This window comes from Penaeus japonicus, unplaced genomic scaffold (assembly GCF_977035675.1).
Source record: "Penaeus japonicus unplaced genomic scaffold, GWHDUDI00000001_assembly GWHDUDI00000012, whole genome shotgun sequence".
NCBI lineage: Eukaryota > Metazoa > Arthropoda > Malacostraca > Decapoda > Penaeidae > Penaeus > Penaeus japonicus.
Genome location: NW_028234414.1, coordinates 24454630 through 24478629, shown reverse-complemented (window position 1 = coordinate 24478629; position 24000 = coordinate 24454630). Strand labels below are relative to the sequence as shown.

The window sequence follows — 24000 nt, the reverse complement described above, 5'->3', positions numbered from 1 at the left end:
TCCCACCCTCTTTTCACCTTCTTCCTTCTTCCTTCGCCCATCTCCCCCTCCCCTCTCCCACCCTTTTTCGCCTACTTCCGTCCCGCTTCTCAACCCTTTCCGTCCTCCTTCCCCCTCCTCCCCTTCTCTCTCCTCCCCTTCTCTCTCCTCCCCTTCTCCCTCCTCCCCCCCTCTCCCCCCCATCGTCTCTCCGTTCCGCTGTAGGCAGTGCGGGAAACGGGGAAGTAATTATATGATATCAATATATTATCCTGGAAACCCACCTGAGTGTGGCTTCACTCCGTGGTGTGTTGGAGCGTATGAGGGAGGGATGAGGAAGAAGGGAGGGAGGAGGGAGGGGGATGAAAGGTTGTGAGGGAGATGGAGGGGGAGAGGTGGGGAAGTAAGAGGAAAGGAAGAAAAGAGAGAGAAGAGAGAGAGAGAGAGAGAGAGAGAGAGAGAGGAGAAAGATGAAAGTAAGATTGAGAAATTGCAGAAAAGAAAAAAGAAAAAAAAAGAAATTTTATATATATATATATATATATATATATATATATATATATATATATATATATATATATATATATGTGTGTGTGTGTGTGTGTGTGTGTGTATGCGTGTGCGTGTGCGTGTGCGTGTGCGTGTGCGTGTGCGTGTGCGTGTGTATATATATTATGACGCAAGAGGGAGACACGAGAGAAATGAGTCCAACGAGGCAACAGCGAAGGGAAGACGAAGGAGGAGGAAGGGGAAGAGGAGAGGGTGACGTAACAACTCTTGTTTATGATTCCCCGCCAGTGTATCCAGCGCGGCGCACCTCGTGCATCGTAGAACATGCTGGAACATTCCCATTTGTAGGGAGCGGGGATGGTTTACGAAGGCAGGTGTGTGGCCTTGGGGGTGGGGGAGGCGGGGATGGGTTGGGGGTGAGGTGTGGGGGTGGGGGTTGTGCATGCGTTCGTGTGTGCTCGTTTGTGTGTGTTGTATATTTTTTCGGGGCCTGTTTGCCTAGGCTAAGAGAGCTTATTGTATTAGTGTTGCTGTTATTGTTAATTCATTTGTTTGTTTATGGGTATCGTATTCATTCCTGGTTGTAATCACTCCTTGCCTATCATCCTCATCATTTATTCATTTTCACTTAAAAAATGAACATCCGAACATCTCACCCAAGCCACTCGCATAATCCGGCGCCATCACTCTCCCACAATCAAGAGGAAGAACATCCAAGACGTGTCGCCTCCTTGCAAGCTCTCCCGAGTAAACAAATGCAAGATTTTCCAGATTATTTCTCTTCGTATTTATTTGAAAGCTTTCGCCCTCCGCGCTCGCTCGCTCGCCGTCGCGTCGGCTCGAATTGATGTTCCTCCCGTGCGCCGAGCTGTCCCGTGGCGGAGACAGGGAGGGGAGGGGGGCGAGGAAGAGGGGAGGGGAGGATAGGGGTGGAGGAAGAGGAGAGGGGTGATGGGAGATGGGAGATGAGAAAGAGGGGACCGGAGATAGGAAGAAAGAGGAGAGATAGGAGGGGAGAACTTGGAAGGAAGAGGGGTGAGGGGAGAAATGGGAAGGGAGAGGGGAGTAGGGAGGGGAAATTGGGACGAAGAGGGGAAGGGAGACGGGGAGGAAGAGGAGAGAGTGGAGGCTAGATCGAGAATAGGGAGTGAGGGTTGATGAGGAATAAGGACAGAGAAGAAGAGAGAGTACATAAGAGACATGAATAAAAGAAGGAAGAGGGGAGAGCAGACGAGGAATGAAACTAAGGAAGAGAGGAGCATAGAATAGAAGGAGAGCGAGGGAGAGGAAAGAGGGAAGAGGGGAGGAGAGAATAAACGAACGAAAGACTGGGAGGGGGAAGAGGGGAAAGGAAAGGTTATGTGTTTGTAAATCCGAGGTCGTTCTTGTCGGCGGTGTAAAACTCCGTTGGCGGGGGGAGGGGGGGGGGTGCTTTGCCTTGTTCTCTCGCTATCTTTTCTGTTATCTCTCTTTCTCTTCTCTTCTCTCTCTCTCTCTCTCTCTCTCTCTCTCTCTCTCTCTCTCTCTCTCTCTCTCTCTCTCTCTCTCTCTCTCTCTCTCTCTCTCTCTCTCTCTCTCTCTTCCTTTATCTCTTGCCTTGCCTTCGCCATTTCTCTTGCATTTTGATTGTTGACAAGCACCGCGTCCTTCCTCCCTCGTGGTCTCCGAATGACGTCATTCATTCAGCCACAACCACCTAGGAGAAGTATATGGACTGCAACGCATTGTTCCATTAGGGTTTAATGCAGTGTCATGGAGGCTTGCGTTGGCTCCTCTTCTGTCTTCTTCTTCCTCTTCCTCTTCCTCTTTTTCCTCCTTCTCTTGTTCTAGCTCTTTTTCTTCCTCTTTCTCTTGTTCTAGTTCTTTCTCTTCCTCTTTCTCTTGTTCTAGCTCTTTCTCTTCCTCTTTCTCTTGTTCTAGCTCTTTCTCTTCCTCTTTCTCTGGTTATTCCTCTTCCTCTTCCTCCTTTTCCCCTTCCTGCTCATTTCTTCTTCTTGATTTTCTTCCTTTTCCTCCTCCTCTTTCTTCTCTTATTTCATCACCCCTACTCCATTTCCATAATTCTCCTGTTCCCTACTTCTCCTTTTCTTCATCTTTCATTCTCAAACACACACACACACGCATACACACACATACACACACACACTCTAACACACACATACACACACACACACACACACACACACACACACACACACACACACACACACACACACACACACACACACACACACACACACACACACACACACCAAGGGGGGACATTTTCCTCCCCCAAAAGGGTCCAATTTGGCGTCCCAGTCTCCGCTGCTTTCCCATAATCTCCCCCTGACCAAGGCCACGATGGGCGGCCGACAATGATTTGCCAGGGGGGGGGATGGGTAGGGGGTATGAGTGAGGATAGGGGGAGAGGGGAGAGTAGGAGAGGGGGTGTGTTTCGTTCGGGTTGGGGGATGGGTTTGAATTACATTTAGGGGGGAGGAGGGTAGAATAAGAGGGGGATTGTGAAGGAAAGTCGTTTTTTTCTTTTTGTTGCTTTTTCTTTTTGTTTTTCTTTCTCCGGTCTCTCTCCTCCTCCTCATATTCATCTTCATTCTCTTTCCTCCCTTCATCCCCAACCTTTATCACTCTCTCTCTCTTACATCTTTCCCTTTCCCTTTCCCTTTCATATTCCTGCTCCTTCTCCTTCTCCCCCTCCCCTCCCTCTTCCTTTCCTTCTCCCTCTCCCTCATCCTCTTCCCATCCCTCTCCTCCTCCCCCTCCACCTCCTCCTCCACCTCCCTCCCTCTTTCCCTCCGTCTCCTTCTCTCCTTCCCTCTTCCTCTCCCTCTCTCTCTCCCTCTCTCTTTCCGCTTCCGCCCACATCAATTATGACTCCCGTACAAGACTTACGAGACGTCTTGCAAAATTTGCACCCAAAGAAAAGACCTCCCATTGTTGGTTTCTTGCAGGGAAGGGAATAGAGATTGACGATAGAAAAATAGACACAATAGAAATAAAAAAAAAGAGAGATACGATAAAAGACACGTAGCAGGAAGTTGAGTGGAATTGAAAGGAGAATAAGGGAAGGATTGCAAGAATGAGACGGATGGGATATGCATGAATGGAAATAATCGCGATGATGAATAATTACGTTGGGATCGATGGCGATAGTGGAGATCGTAGTAATATTGATAATGGTGATGATGATGAAACAAATATAATGGTAATGATAATAAAGATATAATTACGTTGGCAAAAAATGATGACGACAATGATTGTAACAATGATTATGTCTATGACCCCTAGTAATATTGATGATAATGGTAATAAAAAAGGATAATAATGTAAATAGTGATGATAGTAATTATAAGTTTAATAGTAATGATGATGTAAGACTAATAGACAAAAGCCGGAACAAGCCCTTTGTTACTCGCAGGCAAACAAGGCTGGTCAAGGAAGCCAGTCACTTGCCAGTCACACCAGGGGCTCTGCCGGGACCTGTTGACGAGTGTACAGAGTGAGCACGAGTTTGGCGGCGGGGGAGGGGGGAGGGAGAGGGAGAGGGAGGGAGGGGAAGGAGAGGGAAATGGGGAGGGGCAGGAGAGGGAGATGGAGAGGGAGAGAGGGGAAGGAGAGGGAAATGTGGAGAGGTGAGGAGGAAGATGGGGAGGGAGGTGAGGGAGATGGGGAGCGGAGGGATGGAAGTTGTAGAGAGAGTGGGAAGGGAGGAAAGAAGGGATCAGGAGGAATAAGAGAGAGATAGAGGGAAGGAGAGGGGAAAGTGAGGGGAGGAGTCGGGAAGTGAAACAGAAGGGCGGAAAGAGGAAGGTTACTCATTGAGATAAGGATAAAGAAGAGGGAAAGCAGTGGCATTCGACAGAGGTTTTGCTCCTCCACTCGGATGAGAGAGAGAGGGAGGAAGGGAGGGAGAGGGAGAGGGAGGGAGAGAGAAGAAAGAGAGAGAGGGAGAGAGAAGAAAGAGAGAGAGAGAGAGAAGAAAGAGAGAGAGGGAGAGAGAAGAAAGAGAGAGAGAGAGAGAGAGAGAGAGAGAGAGAGAGAGAGAGAGAGAGAGAGAGAGAGAGAGAGAGAGAGAGAGAGAGCCAACCGTTCCCACGTTCGAGGTGCGTAAGCTTAAGAATCGGAGAGTCGAGGAGCAAAAAGAGGAATGGGTAATAGAGAGGGGAAAAAAGTGATTGCTTTTCTTTGGGTGGCGTTGGGAGGTGCGGGTGGAGGGTAGGGGTGGGTTGGGAGGGAGTGGGGGTTCGGTAGGAGACTCACGCGATCCTTGTTTAGTATGGATTGATGTTGGGGGGGTAGGGGGAAGGAGGGATGGGATAGGGAGAGTATGGAAGCTGAAGGGGAAGAGGAAGAAGCGAGAGGTAGAGGAAGGGGAAAGGGGATAGGGAGAACACAAGAGGCTAGGGGAAGGGAAGAGGCGAGGGATAGGAGAAGGGGAAGGGGAAAACCTGGAAGCGGAAGGTAGGTAGAGAGAGAGAGAGGAAAGGAAAGGGGAAGGAGTGAGAGGGGGATGAAAGTGGGGGAGGATCATGCCAATAAGAGATTCATAGAGGAATGCCAGTTGATTATCTTCCTCTTTCTTATTATCTTCCTCTTAAAATACGCTCGGGGTAGCGTTCAGCTCTCTCTTTCCCACTCATTTGCGTGCACACGTAACGAGAACCTCCAATTTGCCGCCGCACGCACGCACGCTTGTTAGAGGCACTAAGCATTCGGAAAGCATTTTCGAAGTCGTTCATTTTTGGTCAATTTTCCTCGTGTAATCTTTGTCTTTTGAAGAGGGTCCTGTCAGAGGTCTTTATCTTTGAAATCAGTTCTCTCTCTCTCTCTCTCTCTCTCTCTCTCTCTCTCTCTCTCTCTCTCTCTCTCTCTCTCTCTCTCTCTCTCTCTCTCTCTCTCTCTCTCTCTCTATCTCTCTCTCTATCTCTATCTCTCTATCTCTCTCTCTCTCTTTCTCTTTCTCTCTCTCTCTCTCTCTCTCTCTCTCTCTCTCTCTCTCTCTCTCTCTCTCTCTCTCTCTCTCTCTCTCTCTCTCTCTCTCTCTCTCTCTCTCCCTCTCCCTCTCCCTCTCCTTCTCTCTCCTTCTCTATCTCTCTTATTATCTCAATCGATCTATTAATCTGTCAAATTCTGTCTTTTACTCTCGTCTTTTTATCAGTTGTTTATAAGCTATCTTATTTTAGCATCGCTAGCGTCGAAAAGAGATAGATAATAAGAATATAAACTAAAAATACAAACAATACGAGGGAGGCGTGACGAAAATAGAAATATCAATAGAGAGGGAAAGGGAGAGAGAGAGAGAGAGAGAGAAAGAGTGAGAGAGGGGGGGAGGTGGTGTCGTGAGGGTAGGGGGGGTTGGTGGCGACGGCAAAGCAAAGTTTCGGAGACACATCGTAAAAATGGCGGATTACCGAATGCCGCGCCGCTCCCCGATGGCCCAAAGTTACCTATTTTACGACATGGTTTTCGACCTTCCTAACAATTCTTTTTTTTATTAGTCGGAGGAGGAACAGAATTCGGTGCTTTTCTAAACGAACGACGATTTAGAATTTTAGAATTTAGAAATAGACGGAAAGTATTGCGTTTCCTCTTTCTCGTGGTTATCTATGTTGTTGTTGTTGTTTTTATGTTTATTATTATTGCGATTGGGATATAGAAAAAAGGAGACAGGACCATGAAAGAATATGAAAAAAAGTAATTGAAAGGAGAAGAGTAGGAAAAGAAGAAGAAGAAAAAGAAGAAGAAAGCCCGCTAAGCGCAAACGCGAGAACAATGAAAAGACGCCGACGAACGAGAAAAAGAAGAAGAAGAATAAAACCCAATAAGCGCAAACGCGAAAACAAGAAAAAGAAGCCGACGAATTAGGAAGAGAAGAAGAAGAAAGAGGAAAAAGCGGAAGACAAGAAGAAGAAACAGAAGAGGAAGACGAAGACGAAGAAAGGCTGACAAGCCCAAGACAGGAAATGGTGTGTCCAGGGAACTAAGACAGGGAGGCAAGGAAACCCGGCGACAGGAAACGGAGAGCGATAAGGCATAAAGCAATTAAGGATAACAGGTGTGGGAAGGACAGGTAGATTAATGGGGAGGAAGAGAAAGAGGGAGAGGAAGAGGAAGAGAAAATGGCTTGGGAAGGGAGAGCTATTTTTTTATATATGAATTAGATAGCTAGTGGAAGGAGAGGAAGAGGAGGAGGGAAATAGAGGGAATTAAGATTACTTTTATGTAAATATAAGTGACAGACGAAAGACGATAAAGAAAGGACATGAGAGAGAGAGAGAGAGAGAGAGAGAGAGAGAGAGAGAGAGAGAGAGAGAGAGAGAGAGAGAGAGAGAGAGAGAGAGAAGACTCGTATTTAATGATACGACCTTCCTAAAAATAAAGTTAACAAAGCAGAATAATTTAGTAATATAGGCCAAAATATAGGCCTATAGGTTGATGATCTATTGTTGAAAACACCAGGAAGTAGGGAGGGAGCGAGAGGGAGGAGTGAGGGGGGGGGGGGTGAGATAGGTAGTGAGGAAAGCTGGAGGGGGGAGGGGTATGGAGTATGAGGTGTTTGTAATGGTAATATAGGCATCCCACTCTCTCTCCCCCTCCCTCCCTCTTCCCCCTTTCTCTCCCCCTCTCTCCCCCTTTCTTTCATATATATAGATAGATAGATCGATAGATAGATGTAGATATATTATTATGTATTATATATATTATATATACTATATATAGATATTATATTATAGATATAGATATAGATATAGATATATATATACATATATCTTTATATTTTCTTCATCTCATCCTCTTTCGTCTTCTGCCTCTTTCTATCTCTCTCCCTCTATTCTCCCCACCTCCCTCCCTTCTCCCTCCTCCCTTACTTCCACTCCCCCCCCTCCTCCCACCCCATGACAGTGCCAGGTCCGTGGGAATCCAAGGTGCCAGTTCCGTGGGAATCGTACTTTTCAATCTCAGCTGGGGGTGAATGTGGAGAAATCTGTTTTTTGATTTTTTTTCTCTAGTTTATTTGTGTTAATGGGAATGTGATTGTAATTGCGCATTGCTGCCATTAAGGTTCGGTGCCTGTTGATATCATTAGGGCGTTATTATGGAGCTAATGATAATTAATGGTCGTTCGTTCGTGTTTCTGTGTGTGGCGGAAAGAGGTGGGTGGGTGGGGGGAAGGGGGGTGGGTAAATATCTGGTACAATATAGTACCACGTGATTTACCTTAGGAAAGGGGGTTAGGAGGAGAGAGGGGAGGTGGTAGGTGGTTGGACTCATGGAGGGGGGGAGGAACTGGAAAGGGAAGGGGAAGGGTGGGAGGGAGGGAGGTGGGGGGTGTTAGGTCATAACGGCGGGTGAATGTATTATATCTTTTATATCGGATATCAGGTAATATTGACGTGTATGTATATATATATAACTTTCTTCGTACTTCAGGGAAATATTCCAGTGTGACTTGATTTTTTCCACTTTCGCTCGCGGAGGGGGGGAGGGGGGAGGGGGAAGGGGGAAGTCTGGTTTGACAGGCAGTCTATGAATCGCATTGTGCTTTTATTTAACTTTATTTTTTTGTTGTTATCTTTATTTTCTTCTTTGTTCTTACTTTTGTTATCTGTTGTTGTATAGATAGGATATTTAGAAAGAAAACTGCGAAAACATACCGAGTCCTTCGGTCACTCACTCGCTTCTCACTCATTCACTCACTCACTCACTCACACGCACACACACACACACACACACACACACACACACACACACACACACACACACACACACACACACACACACACACACACACACATACACATACAAATACACACACACACACTCGCTCAATCACTTAGTCACTCACTCACTCACTCACTCACTCGCTCGCTCGCTCGCTCATTCTCACTCACTCACTCACTCACACGCACACACACACTCACACACTCACTCACTCACTCACTAAATTAAAGAGAGCGTGAACGAGAGCACAAGAATGAAAACATATGATCAGGAGCCAGAACCAGACAATCGTAGTATTACAACAATTAATGACAATAACAATAGAGTGATAATAGCGATAAAAAAAAATTACGATAAAAATCACAAACCTTCGCGGTACCCCCCCCCACACACACACACACACACACACTCCAACCCCACCCACCCACCCACCCACCCACCCATAGTCGTTGGCTGCAACATCATCTCTCTCGTCCGACTCTTGCAGAAGTTGACCAATACCGAGCTGGGTGCAACGGTACTGTGACGTCATCCACGTCTAATTTCTCCTCTGTTAGGACATCCGATTCTTATCTCTTGGTTAATCCATGAGGTGTAATTGTTTGTGAGGTTGGTGGGGGGGGAGGGGGGTGATCTGTTTTTGGATTTACTTTCTGTCTGTCTGTTTGTTCTGTTTCTGTTTTTCTGTCTCTGTCTCTGTCTCTTTCTCTTTCTCTCTGTCTGTTCTTCGGTCTCGTCCCTTTCTAGCATCTTTATCTTTCTCTCTCTCCTTTCTCTCCCTCCCTCTCCCCGCCATCCCTCTCTCCCTCCCTCTCCCCGCCATCCCTCCCTCCCTCTCTCCCTCCCTCTCTCCCTCTCTCCCTCTACCCTGCCTCCATCTCCCTCCTTCCCTTCCTCTTCCCTCCACCTCCCTCTCTCCTCCTCCCTCCCCCTTTTTCCTTCCCACCTCCCTCCTCCTCCCCTCCTTCCCACCTCCCTCCCCCTCCCCTTCCTCCTCTCTCCTTCCTCTCCACCTCCCTCCTCCCCTCCTTCCCACCTCCCTCCCCCTCCCCACCTTCCCATCTCCCTCCCCCTCCCCTCCTTCCCACCTCCCTCCCCCTCCCCTCCTTCCCACCTCCCCCCCTCCCCTTCCTCCCCACCTCCACTCACCCCCCGCCCCCCTTAACCGTGGTGTGAGGAAATTGTGCATCTGGAGTCATCCGAATATGTAATTATCCTTCTTAGATTCACTTTTCCCGCAGCCTTGCGAGGCGGAGAGAATTTAGTCACGCAAGAACGTGCTCTTTGTTTTTGTTTTTGTTGCTGCTGTTGTTCTTGGTGTTGTTCGTTTTTGTTTGTTGTTCTGGTGATGGTGTTGATGGTATTCACTGTTTTGATTGAAATCGATATAGTTTAGTAAACTCCCTCTTCTCATTCATTCATCCTTTTTACAGCGATAGAGAGAGAGAGAGAGAGAGAGAGAGAGAGAGAGAGAGAGAGAGAGAGAGAGAGAGAGAGAGAGAGAGAGAGAGAGCAAGGTGTTGATTGCGTGGCTGATAATAATGACTTTGCGATCTCGAAGGAGCACCTGCGAGTCGCCGATGGATTAATCGATCATCATTTTAATCAGATTCAAGGTCCTTTCACAAGGAAATCTACCGAGAAGAGGTGGGAAGGGCGGGAGGGGGGGGGGCGGAGGGGAAGCGGATGGGTGAGATTGAATGATATTGGTCTGAAGATTGTATACGTAGGTTTATGTACATGCGCACGCACGCACACACACACACACACACACACACACACACACACACACACACACACACACACACACACACACACACACACACACACACACACACACACACACACACACACACACACACACATACCAATGCCAGTAGCAGTGAATTCCGAGAAGTGTAGACTGATTCTTACGCTCAATGATTAATTAATTTAAAAAAAACGGATTTATGAATAAAAAGACGCAAAATAATGCAATTACATAATCGTGCATGATAACAGTGGAATCAGCATGAATTAGCATAACGTTGAAGCGGAGGTTACAGCTAAAAGTCAGCGCGGTGTCAGCTAACTTTAGTCAGATTGTGTTGAGCTTTAAATCAGCATGGGGTTTAGCCATTTGTCTGCGAAGTTAGCATGATGTTAGCTTTACTATGTCAGCATGGAATTATCATTACGTCAGCAAAGTTGGCCAGAAGTTGCCCTTACGTCAGCCTGATCAGTTACGAAACCAGCATAGAATTATCCGTACGTTAGCGGTCAGCATTGCATCTACCTTACGCCATCGGAAATTCAAATTCTACCTCAGCAAAAGGCCTTTACATATAAGTCACCGTGTTTGTGGTCAGCATAAGGTCAGCTCAGTTAGATCTCATCAATCAGCTGATCCATCACACAGACCGACACCTCAAGGTTACGTGAGATGAGGTGCTTTATTTACTCTCATTATTTCAAGGATATTACCAAGGAGGCCGTGGGAATGTAGGCCTATAGGAAATGTAGGCTGTGCGTGGGATATGCATTTCATTCTTTTTTTTATCTTTATCTTTTTGCATTTCTTTTTGCTTTGGACTATTTGATTTTTAAGATTTGTAGCGAATTATTTATTTGTATATTGTTATTATCTTCATATATCGACAATATTATCCAAGTGGTTATATGAAACATAAAGTTTACGGACATTTCGCGCCACATTTCGATACGGGATCAAGGTGATTTGTGGGAAAAATCAAGAAAGAAAGGAATCAATTACGTTCAATTTTACCTTCGCAAATCTTAGATATTGGAAAAATAGACGAAAGAAATTTGCCTTGTCAGCATGACTTGTAAGATTTTCGGTCTTCTAGTCTGAGGCAATTCTAGCAAAACGATTCCTGCCACGCGGCCGCGACGGGTAGGCTTATCTCTCTCTCTCTCTCTCTCTCTCTCTCTCTCTCTCTCTCTCTCTCTCTCTCTCTCTCTCTCTCTCTCTCTCTCTCTCTCTCTCTCTCTCTCTCTCTCTCTCTCTCATTTCCCACCTCAACACCTTCTCTATTCCCTCTTTCCTTTTTACCTTGCCATGCTAAAATCCTAAACATATCTACCTCTCTGCCTTGTTAGAGAGAGAGAGCGAGAGAGAGAGAGAGAGAGAGAGAGAGAGAGAGAGGTGGGGGGGGGGGGGGAGCGAGAACACGAGATAGGAGTAACGAATATAGGGGAGGGGGAAGGGGGTAAGTGTGCAGAGGGGAGGAGATACAGGCTAACAGTAGGAGGGGGAGAGGGGGTAGTGGAGGGGGTAGTAGATGGAAGCAATAACGGTCATGGGCCGTTAACGGTCACGGCACGTGAGCTCGGACAGTAGGGAGGGAGGAAGGCATGTGTTACTTGGGGCATTGTTTTTTTAATGCGCACGGTAATCGGCATAGATGTCTGGTAATAACATTTTTGGGGAAAGAGAGAGAGAGAGAGAGAGAGAGAGAGAGAGAGAGAGAGAGAGAGAGAGAGAGAGAGAGAGAGCGGGGCAAACATACAGACAGACAGACATCCGAACGAGAGACAGGCAGTCATGCATCAAGAGGCGAAAAAGGCGAGAGAGGGAGAGAGATATGACCTGGCTATTTCGAAGGCAAATTCCCTTTGACAGAAGGCATTACATTTTGAATGGCCCGCCTGAACATCTCACACGAAAAAGTCATTCCCTGCGTTTCTGTAGGAGATATGTTTATATATCTATATGTGATATAGATAGAGAGATAGATAGATAGATAGGTATATACTTATATATATATATATATATATATATATATATATTCATAAATGTATATTTATATACATATAGTTATATATTTATATACTATGTATATATATATATAGAGAGAGAGAGAAAAAAAAAACGTGAGTCATGAGTGAGAGTAGCCATGTGATGTACGAATGACGTAATCTTTACTCATCAAGGAACGAATGATTAAAATACTAATATATTCCGACGATTTGTAACCTGCTGGGAGGTGATGAAAGGGGGAAGGGGTAGAGGATGAGAGAGGATGCTGGCCAAAGCATCGTCTGAGTGATGAGGAAGAACAGAAGAGGAGAACAGTGAACAGAAGAGCAGCGATGAAAAATGGTCGTCTGTCCTTTTAATTTTACCAAATTTGGATGTGGAATATCAAGGGCGTGTGTGTGTGTGTTTGTATGTTTGTATGTGTGTATGTGTGTCTTTATGCATATGTGCGTACCCATTCCTGTATGTGTATGTGCGTCCGTGCGCGTGTGCCTGAGCCCCCCAACAGGTGGTCTATACGGCTGTTATTCCCCGTCAAGGTAATTAATATTGATGGTGTGTTGACGGGGAGCCAAGCGCTGGTTCGGGTCACGCAGCCTCTGATCCTGACAGGCATAAGGAAGAGGTGGGGGAGAGGAGGGGGGAGGGGGTCTGCCTACGCCTCCCCCGTTTACGAATATATTAATTAAATGTCTCTGGGTGTATTTTTTTTTCATCTGTGATTTTTTAATTATCTGTTATTATTTATTATTATCGTTATGATATTTATTTATATTACTTGATATCTTTGTTGGGGTAGAGGAGGAAGGGATAGCGAGGAGGAGAGAGAGGAATAAGGGACACGGGGAAGGATAGGATGGAGCAAGAGATAGGTGGAGAGAGATGATACTAGACAGGTGGTGCACTTCGCGGGAAAATACTAGCAGAACCAGCTGTGAGAACCACCTGGCTGGCTGACTTTACCCCCCCCCCCACACACACACACACACATACCAATACCAGGTGAAGAGAAGAAAACTTCATCTTGGGAATACTCACGATAACTTTCTTTTTCTTCTTTCTTCTGGATTTTTTTTCTGTTTTCTTGACCTTCTTCGTCCTTTCACACACACACACACACACACACACACACACACACACACACACACACACACACACACACACACACACACACACACACACACACACACACACACACACACACACCTGCTCCCCCCCCCCCTCACTCCAACACACACGGTCCCCATACATCACGTGGGTGATTTAGTTGCGGGCCGAATGTTTATCCAGGGGGCTGCCCTTTGCCCGTGGGACTTGTGCTGGGTTACAGAGTCATCTCTCTCTTTCCTTTTTTTTTTTTTTTTTTTTTTTTTTTTTTTTTTTTTTTTTTTTTTTTTTTTTGTCTCGTCTTTTCCCATTATGCTTATACAAGGGGATTAATAGATAGGAGAGAGAGAGAGAGAGAGAGAGAGAGAGAGAGAGAGAGAGAGAGAGAGAGAGAGAGAGAGAGAGAGAGAGAGACAGAGAGAAAGAGAGGCAGGCGATTGGAGAAAGACAGATACACACGGACTTAATAATAGAGTTGTATTTGATACAACTTATTCAAGGGGATTCGTCTGTTTGTTTCTGGCTTATAGACCAGAGACAGGCAAAGAGAAAATAGACATGTGAGATAAAGAGAGATACATTGATGAGAGACAGGCGGATGGAAAGAGAGGACGAGCGAGAGATAAACAGTTTATCTCTCGCTCGCCCTCTCTGTCAAGGGGGGTTGAGGAGTTACTCCTCAACCCCCCTTGACAGGCCGGGACATGGAGGTTGACGTGAAGAAGAGAGGGGAAGAGGAGGAGGTTGAGAAAGACGGGACAAGGGGTGAGAAGCTTTGCAAGATGCCGTTGTTGCTTACAGGGAGAGAGGGAATGAGAAAGAGGGAGGGAGACAGAGAGATAAGAGGAGAAGAGAGACAGACGGATAGAAAGATAGACAGAAAGAGAAGAGGAAAGACATACAGCCAGAAAGAGTAAAGGAAAGACATACAGACAGAAAGAGAAGAGGAAAGACATACAGATAGAAAGAGAAGAGGAAGAGAGATAACAAATAGACAGAGAAAAATAAAGACTATGAGAGAGAGTGTGTGAGGGACAGAGATGCAGAGAAGAGAGGTAATGCAGACAGAGACAAAGGCGTGGAAGTTAATTCAATTAATTCCAAACTTCGTTAAACCCGAAGCAGTGTGTGTAGCAACACGCGCCTTACCTGTATAACTTCGCCGATAATTAAATTGATAAGACGAGGAACTCCGGTTAATAAGGGAATTGGGGGGAGGGGGGAAGGGGAGGGAAAATGGGGGGGAGTGTTCTTCTTTTGTTCTTTAGTTGTTTCTTTGTTGATAGGAGCATGTTAACCTCGTCTGTGTGTTTGTATGTACTTGCGTTTGTGTGTATGTACGTGTGTGTGTTTCTGTGTGTATTTCTACGTGTATCTGTTTCTGTGTGCGTGCGTGTGTGCGTGTGCTTTTCGTCCCGGTTTATATGTATGTGTTCTATGTGTCCTTGTTGGCCCTGAACCTGATAGCAAGTGGCCCTGGCCCTTATATGGTCGCAGTGTAGCGTTACTTGTTTCCATGATTCAGTTTTCGGGCTCCGTTTTTTGTTGTTGTGGTTGTTCGTTTTTGTTTTGTTGTGAGGGTAGGCATGTGATTTCGTGTGTGTGTGTGTGTGTGTGTGCGCGCACGCGCGCGCGTATTTTTAGGTCTTAATTTTTTTTCTCTCTCTTGTGTATTTCCCAATCTCTTTATCTCTCTCTTTCAAACTCATCTCTCTCTTAAACCCCTCTCTCTCTCTCTCTCTCTCGCTCTCGCACTCGCTCTCTCTCTTTCCATTCATCCTCGCTTTCGTTCCCTTCCTCTCCTCCTCTTATCATCTTCCCGAGCCCTGCTGACGGGAGAGGGGGGAAGGGAGCGAGGAAGAGAGGTGAAGGAAGAGGAGAAGATCGGGAGGGGAGAGGGGATGCGAGGGAAGAAAGGGAAAGAGAGAAAGACAGAGACAGAGACAGAGACAGAAAAACAGACAGGCAATCAGACAGACAGATGTTAGATACGGGGAGAATAAGGGGTAATGGGAAGGGTTAAAGGGGGTGATGGGGGGGGAAGGAAGAAGAGATGAATCAAGGGGAGAAGTATGGATGGGTGGGGGCGTGGGGGGGAGGAGATAGGAGGAGGGGGGGGGGCGTCCAGACACGGCGGGACGGAATAAAATCCTTAACAAGGCAAGGGTTCACATGGCAAAAAAAAGAAAGAAAAGCAAGAGGAAAGTTGCAGCAAAGCGTCACTCGGTCACTGCGAGCGGCGGGGTCTTGATTGCCGGACCCGCGCTTTCCTTCGTCGATTTCGTTTTTCCTCTTTCTTTCATTTCGCTTTTTGTTTTCTCCATTTTTTCCCATTCTCTGTGTTTTTATTATTATTATTATTATTATTGTTTCGCCAACTTTATTGTTTATTCTTTTCCTCTGTTCGATTTGGATTTTTATTTTATTTCTCGATCTGTCTGTCTATTTATGTGTTTCTGTCGTTTTATATATTTCTCTCTCTCCATCTCTCTCTCTCTCTTTCTATGTGTGTGTGTGTGTGTGTGTGTGTGTGTGTGTGTGTGTGTGTGGTGCGAGGTAGAAACGGGCTCGTCCATCTTGTGTCTACCTTGGAAACAACCCCCACATGTGCGTTATTTATTCTGGGATTTGAAGATTCATTTTTCTGCATAAATTGGGGCTTAAAAGATTCTCTCTCTCTCTTTCTCTCTCTCTCTCTCTCTCTCTCTCTCTCTCTCTCTCTCTCTCTCTCTCTCTCTCCCTCTCTCTCTCTCTCTCTCTCTTTCACTCTCTCTCTCTCTCTCTCTCTCTCTCTCTCTCTCTCTCTCTCTCTCTCTCTCTCTCTCTCACTTTCACTCTCTTCCCTCCCTTCTCTTCTTCCTTCCCTCCCACCCTCCCTTTCTCCCTTACCTCCCCTTCCTCCTTCCCCTCCCCTTCCTCCTTCCCCTCATCCCCCCCCCCTCCCCCCATGAAAAGATAAACTCCTAGGCCTAAACGCGCTAGGTGTATGATTGCGTCACAGGCCTCGTTTTCGCCAATAGGCCTCCAATGAAGCAACTTACCTTCAACCTTGTGCAATGGAAGGCTAGTGTGGTTAGATTTCAGTGGGGCTGTAGGCGTATTCTGGGATGTTGCGGGCGTCTTTTGGATGTTGCAGACGGTGGGTGGTGGGTGGTGGTAGGTGGGATGTGGATGGTGTGGTGTCATTTGCGGTTGAGCTCAAGGGTTGTTGCAAGGAGAGTTTCATTCAACCGCCAAGCATGTATGGTTGATATCTTTGCAAAGGGCAGAAGTTGCTTGGCTTTTCAACTTTTCTTCGTTCGTTTTCATCATTTTCTTTTTCTTTTGGAGATTATCGTTCATTTTCATAATTTTCGTTCATTTTGATGATTGCCGGTCTTTTTTTTTCATTTTCTTATTCCTGTTCTTCCTCCTCCCCTTCTTCCTTCTCTTCTACTTCTTCTTTTTCCTTTTATGGCAGGAGAGAGAGAGAGAGAGAGAGAGAGAGAGAGAGAGAGAGAGAGAGAGAGAGAGAGAGAGAGGGAGAAATTCACATCATAAATCACACCAAGCAAGAACAAGCAAACGTGGCGGAAGATTAATACATATTGAGAAAGTTGTATACATTTCGTAATAAGACGAAGCCGCGCTGGTTTCAATTTCAAGCACGAGCACCCCCCTCCCCCTCCCCCTCCCCCTCCCTTTCCCCGTCTTTTTGTCTTTTCTTTTGTCTTCTCCTTCTGCTTTTTCTTTTTCTTGTTTTCTTTTTTCACTGTCTGCTCCTTCTCCTTCTTCTTTTGTCTTTTTCTTTTCTTTTCTTTTCTTTTTCACTGTCTGCTCCTTCTCCTTCTTTTGTCTTTTTCTTCTTCTTTTTTCACTGTGTGCTCCTTCTCCTTTTTCTTAGGTCTATTTCTTCTTTTTCTTTCTTTGTCTGTCTTTTGTTGTGGTTGTGCTTTTTTTCTTTTTTCTTCGTCATGTTTGTCTCATTTTCCTCCTTCCCCTCCTCCTCCTCTTCCTATATCCACCTCCTCCTCCTTCTCCACCTCCTCCACCTCCTACTCCAATTATACCTACTACCACCTTCTCCTCTGCCCCCTCAACTTCTCTTCCTCCTCCTCCTCCTTTTCCTTCTCCTTCTCCTCCTCCTCTTCCTCCCTTTATGATGAAAGGTTGATCACGTTCTTGGCCTGTAAGGTTATCTGCTCTGCGTGCCCGCCTCCTCTTCCTCCCTACCTCCTCCTCTTCCTCCCTACCTCCTCCTCCTCCTCCCTACCTCCTCCTCCTCCTCTCTACCCCCTCCTCCTCCTCTCCCTCCCTTCCCCCTCCTCCTCCTCCTCCACCACCCTACCTCCTCCTCCTCCTCCACCACCCTACCTCCTCCTCCTCCTCCTCCTCCTCCTCCTCCTCCTTCACCCCTACCTCCTCCTCGTCTCTACCTCCTCCTCCTCCTCCTCCCTACCTCCTCCTCCTCTCGGCGTAGCCATGATTGCGGTTTGTGTAATGAAGGGTAACCTGTGTTTAGTGTTTGTGGCTCCGGTGGTTAATGTTATTTGGTTGCGTTTTTAAGGGGGGGAGGGGAGCGATGCTGCTGAGGTGAGTATTTGTTTATTTATTCATTTTAGTAATAGTTGATATATTATTGTATATATGCTTTTTTATGGGGGATTGTTGTTTTAACTGTTCCCGTGATAATTTTGGCAGCTATTGATATATATATATATATATATATATATATAATATATATATATATATATATGTAAATATATATATATATATATATATATATTTTTTTTTTTTTTTTTTTTTTTTTTTTTTTTTTAACTTGTTATGATGATACTGTTATCGTCACTCTCGCCATCAGCATCTCATGACAACAACAACAACAACAAAAAACATAACTAAAGAGAGGATTAACATAAAACATCAATAAACTTCCAGCAGAAAAAATACCCCCATTAAAATCCCCCCCATATTAATTAATACCTAATGACGACCCACCTTGAACAACACCTGCATTAATGAACACCCGGGGATGATTACTACCTGGATTAATTCTTCTCTTCTTCTCTCTTCTCTTCTCTTCTCTTCTCGGCGACCGTTGTACTCGTCCACTTCATTAGTCTTGGGTTGATTTACGTTCACTTTGATTTCATTTCATTAAACTTTGGTTGATTTACTCGTGGATGTTAAAGTTATTTTGATTAGCATATGGACTGATCGTTATTTACTTTAATGAATGGCTACATTAATCTCCGTGTACGTTAAATACCGTCTGGATTAATGTACACTTTTTTATCATTACTATCTGGATTAATCTCCACTCACCTTAATGATCACCTGGATTAATCGACACTTACCTTAATTAACACCAGAACTGAACTCCACCTCCATCGATTAAAACCCGGATTAATCAGAACCTCAACCAATCTCCAGTCCCTTTCACCACCACCTGCATGAATCCCCACATACCCCGCCCACCAGCACCTGTACGAATGCCACTCCCGTCAACGCGTCAACGCTCCTATCAGTCCCAGCGCACACCTGCCTTGACTAACACGCCCCTCCCTCCCCGGCGCAGGTGTTGTGACGGGGGTGCCCCAGCAGCGACATGCCGAGCGCGGGTCGTCTTCTCCTTCGTCACCCAGCATCGGGGCGTCGCGGTCGGCCGAATCGACGCCCATCAAGATAGTGGTAAGTGTTGGATGCTTGTCGTTGTTGTTTTGTTTTTGGTAGTTGTGGTAGTTGTTGTAATTGTAGTAGTAGTAGTAATGGTAATTTGGCTATGGTAATAGTTGTTCTTGTAGACATAGTAGTTGTAGTAGTAATAGTAGTTGTAATAATAGTAGTAGTAGTAGTCGTAGTAGTAATAATTATGGTAGTAGTAGTCTTATTAGCAGTAGTAGTGGTAATAGATGCAGATGCAGTCGTTTTTTTCAAGTCCGGGATCATATTACGATTTTGATAGACAAAATTATTCAATTATTCAAGAGTTGACACATTGCAATAGGCAAAGTGATCAGTATGGTATCGATAGATTAATGATATGATAAAAGGAATTAGATAGTAATCATGTGGGCAAAATGGTATATTCAATCCTGCAACCCTGCAACTTTCCCCTTCTCCTTTTTCACCTCTCTCGCCTCCCTTCCTCTCTCCACCCTCTCTCCTCTCACCTCCCTCCCTCTCTCCACCCTCTCTCCTCTCGCCTCCCTCCCTCTCTCCACCCTCTCTCCTCTCACCTCCCTCCCTCTCTCCACCCTCTCTCCTCTCACCTCCCTCCCTCTCTCCACCCTCTCTCCTCTCACCTCCCTCCCTCTCTCCACCCTCTCTCCTCTCACCTCCCTCCCTCTCTCACCTCCTCTCCCTCTCTCTCCCTCCCTCTCCCTTTTCTCTCCTCCTCTCCCTCCCTCTCCTCTCACTCTCTCCTCTCGCCTCTCTCCACCCTCTCTCCTCTCCCTCCTCTCCCTCCCCCCCTCCTCTCTCTCCCTCTCTCCTCCCTCTCTCCCACCCTCTCCTCTCCGCCTCCCTCCTCTCCCTCTCTCCTCCCTCCTCCCTCTCTCCTCCCTCTCCTTCCACCTCCCTCTCTCTCTCCTCTCCTCCCCCTCCCTCTCTCCTCTCCCCGCCTCTCTCCTCTCCTCTCCCCGCCTCTCTCCTCTCCTCCCCCTACCTCTCTCCTCTCCCCGCCTCTCTCCTCTCCTCCCCCTACCTCTCTCCTCTCCCCGCCTCTCTCCTCTCCTCCCCCTACCTCTCTCCTCTCCTCCCCCTACCTCTCTCCTCTCCCCGCCTCTCTCCTCTCCCCGCCTCTCTCCTCTCCCCGCCTCTCTCCTCCCTCCCTCCTCTCTCCCCTCCCTCTCCTCTCTCCCTCTCCTCCTCCTTCCTCTCCCCTCCTCTCTTCCCTCCTCTCTCTCCCTCCCCTCTCCTCCCTCCTCTCCCTCTCTCCACCCTCTCTCCCTCTCCTCCCTCCTCTCTCCTCCTCACTCCCTCTCTCCTCTCACCTCCCTCTCTCCTCTCACCCTCTCCTCTCCCCTCTCCCCCTCTCTCCTCTCACCTCCTCCCTCTCACTCTCACCCTCTCTCCTCTCCCTCCCTCTCTCCTCTCTCCCCTCTCCCCTCTCCTCTCCACCCTCTCGTCTCCTCTCCTCGCCTCCCTCTCTCTCCACCCTCTCTCCTCCCTCCCCTCTCCCCTCCCCTCCTCTCCCCTCTCACCTCCCTCCTCTCCCCTCCCCTCTCCCTCCTCTCTCCTCCTCCCCCTCCCTCTCTCTCCCTCTCTCTCCCTCTCCCCTCCCTCCCTCCTCCCACCTCCCCTCTCCTCCTCTCTCTCCCTCTCTCCCCCCTCTCTCTCTCCCTCCCTCCCTCTCTCCCCCTCTCTCCTCTCACCTCCCTCCCTCTCTCCACCCTCTCTCCTCTCACTCTCCTCCCTCCCTCTTCCTCTCACCTCCCTCCCTCTCTCCTCCCTCTCCCTTCCTCTCCTCTCCCTTCTCCCTCTCTCTCCACCCTCTCTCCTCTCCTCCTCCCTCTCTCCTCCCCCTCTCCTCTCCCCTCTCATCTCCCTCCCTCTCCTCTCCTCTCACCTCCCTCCCTCCCTCTCCCTCTCCACCTCACCTCCTCTCTCCACCCCCCTCCCTCTCCTCCTCCCTCTCCTCTCCACCCTCCCTCCTCTCCTCCCTCCCTCTCCCCTCCTCTCTCCCTCCCTCTCTCCTCCCTCTCCCCCCCCTCCCTCTCCCCTCCCTCTCTCCTCTCACCTCCCTCCCTCTCTCCACCCTCTCTCCTCTCACCTCCCTCCCTCTCTCCTCTCGCCTCCCTCCCTCTCTCCACCCTCTCTCCTCTCACCTCCCTCCCTCTCTCCTCTCACCTCCCTCCCTCTCTCCACCCTCTCTCCTCTCACCTCCCTCCCTCTCTCCTCCCCTCCACCTCCCTCCCTCTCTCCTCCCCTCCATCTCCCTCCCTCTCTCCTCCCCTCCATCTCCCTCCCTCTCTCCTCCCCTCTCCCCTCTCTCCTCTCTCCGCCTCTCTTCCTCTCCCTCTCCCTCCTCCACCCTCTCCCCTCGCACCTCTTTCTCCCCTCTCCCTCTCCCTCCCCCTCTCTCCCCTCTCCTCTCCCACCTCTCTCCCCTCTCTCCACCCTCTCTCCTCTCTCCTCCCTCCCTCTCTCCACCCTCTCTCCTCTCACCTCCCTCCCTCTCTCCACCCTCTCTCCTCTCACCTCCCTCCCTCTCTCCTCTCACCTCCCTCCCTCTCACCTCCCTCTCTCTCTTCCTCCCTCTCTATCCCTCTCTCTCTCCCCTCCTCTCTCCTAAATCTCCCTCTCCCTCCTCTCTCCACCCTCCCCTCTCTCTCCACCCTCTCTCTTCCTCCCTCCCTCTCTCCTCTCCCCTCCTCCTCTCCCTCCCTCTCCTCTCCTCTCCCCCTCCTCTCCCTCCCTCCCCCCACCCCTCTCTTCCTCCTCCTCTCTCTCCTCTCCTCTCTCCCCCTCTCCCTCTCCCCTCCTCTCGCCTCTCCTCTCTCCTCTCCCCTCTCTCCACCTCTCCCCTCTCACCTCCCTCCTCTCTCCCTCCTCCCTCTCACTCCTCCCTCTCTCCCCTTCTCTCTCCTCCTCTTTTTCTCCCTCTCTCTCACCTCCCTCCTCTCTCTCCTCTCTCCACCCTCCCTCAATCTTCCTCTCTCCTCTCTCTTCTCCTCCCTCCCCTCCTCCCCCTCTCTCTCTCTCCCTCTCCTCTCTCCTCCCCTCTCTCCTCCTCCATTCCCTCCTCTCCCCTCTCCCTCCTCCTCCCTCTCTCCACCTCCTCTCCCTCTCTCCCTCCCCCTCCCCTCCCTCTTCTCTCCTCTCCCTCTCTCTCTCACCCTCTCTCCTCTCTCCACCCTCTCCCCTCTCCTCCACTCTCCCTTCTCCCTCTCCACCCTCTCTCCTCTCTCCTCCCTCCCTCTCTCCTCTCCCTCCCTCCCTCTCTCCACCCTCTCTCCTCCCTCTCTCCTCTCTCTCCTCCCCCTCCCTCTCCCTCCTCTCCCTCTCCACCCTCTCTCCCTCCCTCTCCCCCTCTCCCCTCTCCTCTCCCTCTCTCCTCCTCTCTCCTCTCCTCTCCCTCCTTTCCTCCCCCTCACCTCTCTCCTCTCCCTCCTCTCCATCCCCCCCCTCCTCTCCTCTCACCTCCTCTCCCTCTCCTCCTCCTCTCCTCCCTCTCTCACCCCCCTCCCCTCTCTCTCCCTCTCTCCCCCACTCACTCTCCCTCCTCCCTCTCCACCTCTCCTCTCCTCCTCCTCCTCCCCCCTCCCTCTCCTCTCCTCTCTCCTCTCACCTCCCTCCCTCTCTCCTCTCTTCCTTCCTTCCCTCCTTCCTCTCCCTCTCTCCTCCTCCCTCTCTCCTCTCCTCTCTCCTCTCTCCTCTCTCCTCCTCCCTCTCTCCTCCTCCCTCTCTCCTCCTCCCTCTCTCCTCTCTCCTCTCTCCTCCTCCCTCTCCCCACCCTCTCTCTCCTCCCCTCTCCCTCCTCCTCTCCCCTCCCTCTCCTCCTCCCCTCTCCCTCCTCTCACCTCACTCCCCTCTCTCTCCTCTCCCCTCCTCCCTCCCTCTCCTCTCTCCTCTCACCTCCTCTCTCCTCACTCCCTCTCTCCCACTCTCCGCTCCTCCCTCCCCTCCCCTCTCTCTCCTCTCTCTCTCTCCCCGCTCTCCACCCTCTCTCCCTCCCTCTCCCTCCCCTCTCTCTCCCCTCCGCTCTCTCTCCCTCCTCCCTCTCTCTCTCTCCCTCTCTCCCCTCCTCCCTCCACCCTCTCTCCTCTTCTCCTTACCTCCTCTCCTCCCCCCTCTCTCCCCCTCTCCTCTCTCCCCCTCCCCTCTCTCCACCCTCTCTCCTCTCACCTCCCTCCCTATCTCACCCTCTCTCCTCTCACCTCTCCCTCCCTCTCCCTCTCTCTCCCTCCTCTCCTCCTCCCACACTCTCTCACCTCTCCTCTCTCCTCCACCCTCTCTCTCTCCTCCCTCCTCCTCTCCCTCCACCTCCCTCTCTCCTCCCTCTCTCTCCCTCTCTCTCTCCTCCCTCTCCTCTCCCTCTCTCTCCTCTCTCCCTCTCACCTCTCCTCCTCCTCTCCTCTCACTCCCCTCCTCTCCTCTCCCTCCTCTCCCTCCCTCTCCCCTCTCTCCTCCTCCTCTCGCCTCCCTCCCTCTCTCCACCCTCTCTCCTCTCACCTCCCTCCCTCTCGTAAGATCCCCCTCCCTCGTTCACATCCCTCTACCCTCCTTCATTCCCGTCTCTCTCTATTCTCTTTTTCTTCGGTTCCCCCTCTCTCTCTCTACCCTCTTTCCATCGTTAAAATGCTTTCATCCTCCCTCCCTCTTTCCCTCCATCCCTCATTTCTTCACTTTCCCTCTCTCCCTCCCTCTCTTCCTCCCTATTTTTCTCCATCCATTCTTCCTGCACTCCCTCCATCCATCCATCCATCCATCCAACCCTTATTTCCTCTTTCCATCCCCCCCCCTCCTCCTTCTCCAAAAGTTGTCATCCCTTCTCTGTTCTCTTAATAGCCAGGTGTTATGTTCTAGTGTTCTCACGTTCCAGCAGGGAGCTTTGTGAGAGGGGGGAGGTGGGGGATGATGGCGATGTGGTTGGTCTCGGGAGAATGGGTGAGAGAGACAGAGAGAGAGAGAGAGAGAGAGAGAGAGAGAGAGAGAGAGAGAGAGAGAGAGAGAGAGAGAGAGGAAGAAGAAGAAGAAGAATGATAGCAAAGAAACTCGGAAATGAATAAATATTATCTGCTTGAGCCTTCATCCCACCCTTTGATCTCCCAAGCCCGCCCATAGAGGCGGGGCGTGGGCGTGGGCGGGGGTGTAATCCAAGCCGGCACAAACGAGTGTGTGGGACGCTGTAAATTGATTCCTAATAGAGACCTGTATTTATGCCAAGGACTCAACGAAAGGGACGGCGTGTGATGGCATACAGGTGTGGTGGGGGGGGG

The 24000-nt window shown here is 49.0% G+C and overlaps 1 protein-coding gene across 4 annotated transcripts in view; it reads left to right on the top strand.

Moving 5' to 3' along the window:
* Positions 1-24000, top strand: part of LOC122261914 (uncharacterized) — a 677613-nt gene that overhangs the window by 620178 nt on the left and 33435 nt on the right. For all 4 annotated transcript variants that reach the window (XR_015191462.1, XR_015191461.1, XM_086542644.1 and 1 more), the window contains exon 5: positions 18636-18748. Coding sequence is in view for 2 of the 4 variants with exons in the window: in XM_086542644.1 (XP_086398770.1) it covers positions 18636-18748 (113 nt within the window). In the remaining 2 variants the exon portion in view is untranslated. The remainder of the gene's footprint in view (positions 1-18635; positions 18749-24000) is intronic.